The sequence below is a fragment of the Monopterus albus genome, unplaced genomic scaffold (assembly GCF_001952655.1).
Source record: "Monopterus albus unplaced genomic scaffold, M_albus_1.0 scaffold240.1, whole genome shotgun sequence".
Lineage (NCBI taxonomy): Eukaryota > Metazoa > Chordata > Actinopteri > Synbranchiformes > Synbranchidae > Monopterus > Monopterus albus.
This window is the reverse complement of record NW_018128120.1, coordinates 25,209-34,459: the sequence shown is the minus strand read 5'-3', so window position 1 is coordinate 34,459 and position 9,251 is coordinate 25,209. Positions and strand designations below refer to the sequence as shown.

At 41.1% G+C, this 9,251-nt stretch overlaps 2 protein-coding genes across 2 annotated transcripts in view; both read left to right on the top strand.

Moving 5' to 3' along the window:
* The window catches only part of LOC109971955 (collagen alpha-1(VIII) chain-like), a 16,506-nt gene extending 12,499 nt beyond the window's left edge, over positions 1–4,007 (top strand). The window contains 3 exon segments of the mRNA XM_020620528.1: positions 438–687; positions 1,134–1,593; positions 1,595–4,007. Of these exon segments, the coding sequence (XP_020476184.1) occupies positions 441–687; positions 1,134–1,593; positions 1,595–3,026 (2,139 nt within the window). The 5' untranslated portion in view covers positions 438–440 and the 3' untranslated portion in view covers positions 3,027–4,007.
* Positions 4,008–4,655: 648 nt separating this feature from the next.
* On the top strand, positions 4,656–8,712 carry LOC109971967 (protein jagunal homolog 1-B). Its single transcript, XM_020620541.1, has 4 exons — positions 4,656–4,815; positions 5,737–5,834; positions 7,218–7,290; positions 7,387–8,712. Exons 2-4 carry the CDS (start codon positions 5,746–5,748, stop codon positions 7,774–7,776), a joined length of 552 nt encoding a protein of 183 aa, XP_020476197.1. The 5' UTR covers positions 4,656–4,815; positions 5,737–5,745; the 3' UTR covers positions 7,777–8,712.
* Positions 8,713–9,251: the final 539 nt, after the last annotated feature.

The following is a 9,251-nucleotide window of genomic DNA, read 5'->3' as shown; positions in this document are numbered from 1 at the left end:
ATATATTTCATGTTATCTGTTATATTTATATTTGATATTTTTACAGAAAGTGATATTGATTAGCAAAAATGCACAGAAATATAGACACTTAATGTAGATGGTGTCTGAGAAAGAACCACGCTCGAAGCATATTGCAGTCCAGAGTAGTTGATTAGTTGTTATGACTTTTGTACTTTTAATTGATTTAGGATTGTTAATTTTACTGAAGTAAAAGATCTTCCACCACTGCTTATCATATTTATCAGTCCTCCAACAGACAAACTCAAACTGGTTAAAAAGGCTTTATTGCAGATTTTTCAGGGGAACTGTATCTCAGAACTTAAACATTAGAAGACAGAACAAAAAATGTAAATTTTACATTTTTCACCCAGAGTCGCAGAGAGACTTATCTCCTTATGTTTGTGTTAATTTGTCACTTATTCTCTTTTTCACTAAAGAAAATGGTGGTTGTACCCCTCCATCGCGTCTGTCCACTCATCACCGTGTTCCAACTGGGTTTATTACATCTGGCCCATGGGGGGGCATATTATGGACAAAAACAGCCACCTCAACCGCACCAGCCCCTGCCACAGTACAGTGATGGATATCAACAACAGTTTTTGGGGAACGATATGCCACTGTTGCCGTTACTGCCTCCTCAGCTGCCTTTGCCAATGGCCAAAGAGAGAGTATTGATAGAGGGCAAAGGTGAGGTCAAATACTTTGTGGAAAATTCCTTTATCTACTTTATATTCTTATATTTCATGTAATAAAAAGACAATATTATTCAAATTAACACCACCTATTTTGAACATTTAAAACACTGTTTACACACACACTATAAAAGATGTAATGATGAGATTGCTGACTGAGGTACTTTTTGTGAGATTAATTTAGGAGGCTGACATTGGCAAAATTAATTCAAGAGCCCAACTTAGTCATCTGTTTCCAAATTCTTTCAGTAATAGCCTTTAGCTCAAGCTGTAACTGAAATCAGTAACTAGTATTTTTCTTAAATGTTTATGTAAATCCATCAATGACCTTGATTAGGAAACTTGATGTCATAAATGAATGATATCGGATCATATTGGTACCATTTGTTCATTGTTAACTGATTTCACATGCATCTACTGTTTCTTTCCCATATTTTCCAGGACAAACATTCCCCAGAGGGGCTAAAGGCCCACCTCCTCCTATTCCTGGTGGAGAAGTTCCTCAAGGAATTCAGGGCCCCCCGGGACCAAAAGGACTGCCAGGACCACAAGGGCCCCCTGGCGTACCAGGCCAGGGATTACCAGGGATACCGGGAAAGCCAGGGCCTCCTGGTCCTCAAGGCTATCCAGGGATAGCCAAACCTGGCATTCCAGGATTGCCAGGAAAACCCGGAGGGCCTGGATTACCAGGGCAAAAAGGTGACCTTGGTCCTAGTGGTGGTGGAGGACTAATTGGCCTTCCGGGGCCTGCAGGGCTCCCAGGTCCCCCTGGGCTCCCTGGGATTTCAAAACCAGGAAGCCAGGGGCTGCCAGGACCACTGGGTCCTCAAGGGGAGCCTGGTCAAAAAGGTCTGCCTGGCCTTCCTGGTCTTCCAGGTCCCAAGGGAGACAAAGGGTTTGGTCGGACAGGTAGGCATTCCCGGCATTAGTAAACCTGGTCTAAACGGTCTCCCTGGACAACCAGGAATACCTGGAAAACCCGGTCCTTCTGGAGAGCCAGGCCTGACAGGGGCACCCGGTGAAAGAGGCCAACCAGGATTACCAGGCTTACATGGAATTGGAAAACCAGGAAAAGATGGTTTTAGAGGGCAACCAGGGCTCCCTGGAGGAAAAGGAGAACCAGGCCCTCCTGGTTTACCAGGGGGTCCAGGTTTGCCAGGTTATGGTAAACCAGGTTTTTCAGGACCTAAGGGTCACAAGGGACATGCTGGTCTTCCTGGACCTCCAGGCCCTAAAGGTGATAAAGGACATGAAGGTCTTCCAGGGGTCATTGGCCCCATGGGTGCTAGTGGTATGCCTGGGCCACCAGGTCCAATAGGTCTTCCTGGTAGTCTTGGCTTCCCAGGGCATAAGGGAGAGGATGGTGCTGGGGGACCAAGAGGGAATCCAGGAATAAAGGGTGAATTAGGGCTTCCAGGTCTTTCAGGACAGCCAGGAAGACCAGGAGAAGATGGACAACCAGGACCGAGAGGTTTACAAGGGCCCAGTGGCCCTAAAGGAGAATCCGGTAATAGGGGTTTACCTGGTGTCCCGGGTGCTGCAGGATTACCGGGACCAAGAGGAGAAGGAGGACAGCCTGGAGAGATAGGCTACCAGGGACCACAGGGAATTCCAGGGCTTACAGGACCAGGAGGACCAATCGGACCTCCTGGGATGCCAGGGCAAAAAGGTGAAACAGGCTTGCCTGGTAAACCTGGAAACTCTGTTGAGGGAAAGCCAGGACCACCTGGTCATATTGGTCCTCAAGGTAACCCAGGCCCCAGTGGCCCTCCTGGACATCCAGGGCAACCAGGGCGACCTGGGCCTCCCGGTCCTCCGGGACTACCTCCTGCATCTCCTGAACTCGTACAGATCCTGCCAGCAACCGGCCCATACGGCGGCCAAAAACAAAGTTTCAAGAAGACAAAAAATGGAGGTGAGATTGGTGGAAATGCCCTGGAGCTGCCTGCATTCACAGCTAAGCTCACAAATCCATTCCCTCCTGTTGGCTATCCTGTAATTTTTGACAAACTCCTCCACAATGGCAATCAGAACTACAATCCCCAAACCGGCATCTTCACCTGTACCCTACCTGGAATCTACTACTTTGTTTACCATGTCCACTGCAAGGGAGGTAATGTGTGGGTGGCACTGATGAAGAACAATGAGCCAGTAATGTACACTTACGATGAGTACAAAAAGGGCTTGCTGGATCAGGCTTCAGGGAGCGCCGTACTACCATTACGACGAGGAGACAGCGTGCATATACAGCTGCCGTCTGACCAGGCAGCAGGACTTTATGCCAGTCAATATGTTCACTCTACATTTTCTGGATGCTTATTGTACCCAATGTAAGAACTAGGTATCAGCAAAGGTGCACATTGCACATTGCTGGCAAATTTTACCATACTGATAGTTAAACTACTTCAGGCACAAAGGTACAATGTAGGTAAAATTATTTGTAGTAGCAACATTATTATTATTTGCATCATATGCACCACATCTGTATTCACATCAGCGGAGTATCAGAAAGGGCAGTTATGAAATAATGGGCAAAGTATGTATATTGTTTAAACCAAGTGATTAGCACCTGTGAAGTTTCCTCTGAAGGTTTGTGGTTGTGGAGTGTCAAGAAATACTGCCAGATATGTCAGTTGTTATAATTCTTGTTTACATTGTGTATTCATTCTTATATCCATCCACATGCAATATACAGTATATGTGTTCATGACATGGCTGAAATAATTCCTGGAACAATAAGGCTTTATGTTGCAGAGCTGTATTCATTTTTAACTCATTCTTTGTTATAGTTACAGTTATATACTGTATTCTGGGAAAATCAGAAAATATTGGTGTCATTTTGCAATGCATTTATTCAAAGTTATGGAAATGCATAACTGGATTATATATTTGGGGTCATGATAAAGTGATTAAGTTATTGTTAGTCTTTTTTAATGCAAAATACATTAATCTCATAGTAAAATAAGCATTGGTTGAGCATTTTATAAGTTCATACCACATCTCAATCCAGAAAAGAAAAGAAACCTTTTTGCCACCCACAATTTGGCAGGTGAACCATCTTTTATGTCCTAATGGACATTTGATGTCATGATGACATTTCTATTGTTTGTAATAATCAGTATTGCATGTAATGTATGTGTGACTACTGATTATTTGGGATTGTTTTTGGAATTCATTCCTGAATTCAGAACACAGCATACAGTTCTCTGGTAAAAATAACACAAGTATTTAAGAATACTCATTCATGTATGTGTCAATATTTTACTTTTTCATTTTTAGTACAAGATGTGCTGTTTTGGAATGAGTTTTTAAGTGTTTTTCTTCCTGTTTCTTCTTGTTTTTATTTTGGACAGTGATGCACAGCAAAAGCAAATTAAAAACTGTGCCCGATTATGTGAATGTTGCTTTTATTAATGAGGTCTTACAAAGGAAACAACATTAGTCTCAGCTTGTTTTTCATTATCTTCAGACTGGCACCTTCATTTACTGTATATGTGTATGCTGCATGTAATGACAATATCCAGAGGTTAGGGAATCAATCAGGATGCACAAGTGATATTTAACAGACTGAGGAACTGACACACTAATCTTAACAGCACACACATCATCATGGGAAAGCATCCAAGGGATTACTGTGGCTAGTGCCACGAAATGATAAAGTACCTACCTACCTACAGTGGAACATAGTATAACAGTGCGCAGAAGAAGATATGGGCTACAGAAAAAAGGAGAGAGGATCACACAGTTGCAGAGAACGGGATTAATAGAAAGCAGTATTAACACTATAACTAAACATGGGGGCAATACAGAGGGCAGAAAAGCAATCGTTTTTTTAGAGGGACTGGACTATACAAACGACTGTACAGGGTAAGGACATTGAGGTCTAACGCCAACAGGTGGCAGTAATGTACCATCTAGGATGCCAGCTGCCGTAAATCCCAACAAAAGAAGAGAAAGAAACGCGTCTGACCAATCACAGGTTGAAATGTCATACTTCCCGTTTTTCTTCCTTGTATGACTGTTTAGCTTGATATTCAGCTGCTGTTACTCTTAGCCAGTGTTTTTGATATTTTAAGTTTTGTTGTTTGTTTGTTTGTTTTTCATGAACACCGGTACCTAAAAAGTAAGTGCTATGATTAATTTCTCATAAGTATTACTACGTAGTGGGGTGGAAATTTTGCTGAACTCTTAGCTAAAGTAAAACCAATTGTGTGACCCACGGTAGCCAGCTATCAGTTAGCAAGTAGCTAGCATTTGTTTGTTAGCTCAGTTGCTTTATGTTGTTTGCGAGCCCTTAAAGTTTAGATGTCAATACGAATAATGAGATTTCGGGTGCTTGTACATATATTTAATATGGTGTGCTATTTGAGCTGTCTGGATGCGCATAGCTTTAATCAAGGCAATTGCTAAATGCTATCCAACCTAACAGCAGCTAGTGTAACTAACCCTGTTAGAGACTGTTACATTTGTGATATAGGTTAGGCTACTGTTATTTGCGAACTGTAAGCTTCGCTTTATAGGGTAAATATCTGCTGTGTCAATAAAGCATGAACCTTAATACAACCCAGTGCTGTTCTTTGCAAGCCCGCAGAGGCTAGTGATATTATTCCGCTTCCACGTTGGCGATTTTATGAACAAGAACAAACTAATTTTTAGCAACAAATGTTTTGATATAACGGTGTAATGCTTAAAATATAACTACATGCACTCACAAGCCAACAGATGCATTTAAATCGGCGCAAGCAGTCCATCTTGATATTTAAGTTCATTTTTATTGAGTTTGACATTATCTGTTGTCCAGTGTTTCACTCAGTCCATTAAAATCCTTCACCATCCTAAGGGAGCTGGACAGTGTTGATAAATCTGCAGTCTCTGAGTCTGAGATGTGCCGTTGTTGTGTTTACAACAGTTAAGCTAGATGAAATAATGGTACCTACTCAGTTTGTCAAGCTCATCACCACTATCATCTCTTAAGAGATTCAGATCTCCCATGTGCTGATGTGTGAAGAGTGGGCAGCAGAGTCTTACTTAGTTTCACTTGCAGATATCCAGTATGGCTTCTCAAGCGGGGCCGAGAGCAGCAGGCACAGATGGCAGTGACTTTCAGCACCGGGAGCAGGTTGCTTCTCATTACCAGATGAGGTAGGTTCTTCTACCATTACTATTTTGATGAGAAAAATCAGAATGTGTATGTTAACACCACTCTACTCCATCATACCCTAAACACTGTATTAAAGGTGAGATATAGCAAACCACATGGGTACCACTCTCTGTGAAGGCACTATGTATAAATTATGTATGAGCTGTATTTAATGGCTTCATTGAAGGTTAAAGTGGCAATTTTCAAAGTGTGAGGGTGCACCAGAGGATTTCAGGCGATGCAAAGCCTGAGAAAAGGTAAAGCAGATAAATAATAATTATAAAACATCAAACTTCAGCTCCGCTACACATGGGGTACAATGGATCGATTAGTATTTCACTGAGAAAGGAGACAGTCTGGTTTGAGCAGAAAATGGAGTAAGTATGATGACGATTATTTAAAGTTTGGGTTTTCATGGACTGGTTCTGATGATGCTCCACTGCCAAAGTGCTATTTGTAAAGTGGTGCTTGCTAATGACAGTATGACACAATGTAAGCAAGTTTGGTCATCAAGACCAAAACTCCTTCCTCCTTCCTCTTTTTATAGGAAACTAGAGGATTCCAGGTCACAGTACAAAGTAATTGAGACATTAGCACTGTGAATACTGATGCGAGGGAAGCATCATATCATTTTACATTACACACAAGGCAAGTATATGGAATATGCACAATTTGGAGACAGTGATATGAAAAGCAGCACTGTGCCTGGTGTGCAGTGATGATTTGATTTGGTAGCGACTGAGTTTGATGTGTTCAGAAAGCATATGACTTGAGTAAAACTACACACGTCTCGCCTCCCCACACTGGGTTAAAGCACAAGTTATTGAGCTTTATAGATCAGTTGTAAGCCATTAATAAGGATAAGGATAATAATCACCTTTATTTGGCCAAGTATCTTACACACAAGGGATTTGTTTCCAATACAGGGCTGGAAACAAATAATAAGAAATACTTGTCAGAGTTGCCAGATTGTGGAACACAAGTTGATTGGAGGGTACTGCTTAATGAATTAATAAGTCAAAAACAGAAGCAAGGTAGTGCTGAAGATAAGGCATAAATAAACAATTCATATGACTACTAGTTATGCATTTATTTACAATTTAAACTGTGCCTTATCAGAAAGCGGTACCCAGTTCTGTAGCTTGATTCATTATCTCTTCAGTCAAAACCATGAGTTCATAATATAGACAAAACACTCTGGAGAACTAAAATACACTGTGTGTTTTCCTTTGCTTTTTCTATTTGATATTGACAAACTTCATGAAGATATATCAGCCATTTGGTTTTATTGGAAAGGAATAATTTCATCAAGTGTGTTCAGCAGAATTTTTGTGATCAACACATCAGTGACTTGACTTTTTGTATGTGTGTCTTATTCTGCACAGTGTCGCCTTGAAGTCTGAAATCCGTAAACTCAACACCGTCCATCTTCTGATCTGGGTACTAATGACGGCTCAGGTAATGACAACCCTGGAGAAACTGACACAAACCATGAAAAAAGCACTGGTTTTATTCATTGATAGCTGTAGCAGTTTCTGTTGCCTTTTCTCTCAGGTGACAGTGAGTCAGCTGAGCCTAGTGTCCCACAAGATAGTGGCCTCTCCATACCAGTGGGAGTTCCCTTACCTTCTGAGCATAATTCCTACAATCTTCAGCTTCTTGGCATTACCTCGCAACAACATTGGGTACCTGGTAATCTCTATGATCAGTGCGGGGCTATTTTGCGTGGCCCCGCTGATCTACGGCGGTATGGAGATGTTTCCTGTGGCACAGCAGCTCTATCGGCACGGCAAAGCGTACCGCTTTATCTTTGGCTTCTCTGCCGTGACGGTCATGTACCTGGTGATCGTCATTGCCATACAGGTGCACGGCTGGCAGATTTACTACAGCAAGAAGCTGCTGGACCAATGGTTTATCACCACGCAGGAGAAGAAGAAGAAATGAGGTCACTGAAAGCATGCCTAGTGCTGAGATGTTCTATCTTGTAGGCTTGTGGGATCCTAGAGCTGAGATGTTTTTTTTGTTTGTTTGTTTTGTTTTTGAAACCCAGCCATTGATTTGTTGCAGTGAGCTAGTGAAGACAAAGAGAAGAGGCTCCCAGATGTAATGTCATCAACCTTTCTATGTTTATATTTGATTATTGTTCAGCTGTTTGCAGAAAACCTGTCCTTAGACAACTGGTGAGTGCTGCCATCATTCTGCACCTTAATCCATCATATATTTGTTAAGCTGTATGTACATTTTATTACAAACATGTGACTGAACAGACACCAAAATATGTTAAATATTTCTAAATCTCATGTAGTGTACCTATATGGTATAAATGTTATAACTATATAGAATAGCATTTAACTTTCATTATAGCAAATCAGTTCAGTCAAAAGGTGATATCAACCTGCTCAACTCAAACTGAATTAATTTATAATTGTATAATGTGCAGAAATGTGCTAGAATTGTTAAGTGAAACCTATTGGTTTTTCACTGTTTTTGGACACTGGTGGCATTTTTGTGTTTTTACATAAGGAATCCCTGTTTTTCAGAAGTAGTAAGTCCTTATTAAAGTATTTCCTCAATAGCTTTGGCTCCAAAATCTATACAGTTCTCAGAGATTATCATGTGTTTGTCCAAACAGTTTAAACATATACCACAACTCTATAGTTCATCAGCAAAAGGATATACTGTGTTACAAAAATAAATGTCAACCCTGTCAAAATGAAATGTTCCGTTAGCACCGCGTAAGTCAAAGTTCTCAAAATGATCAACTGTTTTGTCAGAACAATGGAACACTTACGTTTGAAGTAATGTGAGAAAACAATTTTATTGTCCTGGAATATGTGAAATCCATACAGTATAAGTGAGAAATAAAACACTGGCACAGCACAGTATAGTCTATCACTGTTTTGTACAGTAGTGTTTAACCAAAAATATGTACAGTACTGTGAACAGAAAATATCCTGCAAATGTGTATGGTACAATGACACAAAATTATAGTATAATTTACAGTGCACCTGTATGTTTGGCCACAGGTTTTCCTCTACCTCACACCTGATGTTCTCCCTGGTGACACAGCGAGGTAAGATTTGTCCAGAGTGTGGCATCTATCCCCCGGGTGTAGTATTGTTGCTGATGAGAACAATTAGACACTCAGATATGAATACCTTTCATAGAGATAATGCAATTCAAAGTGCTTTACAGATGACTGGCAAAAGACAAAGTAGATGTGAACATTAATAAAAGTAAAACTTTAAAGAACAGTTTAACCAGTGCAATTTAAAGACTGTACTCCCCAAATATTACCAACATGTGAACGTTCCCACTCGGCGCAAGAACACTCTGGATCATGTTTACAGTAACATACGTGGTGCATACAGGGCTGCACCCCGCCCCCACCTTGGGCGCTCGCCACATTTCTTTGTTCC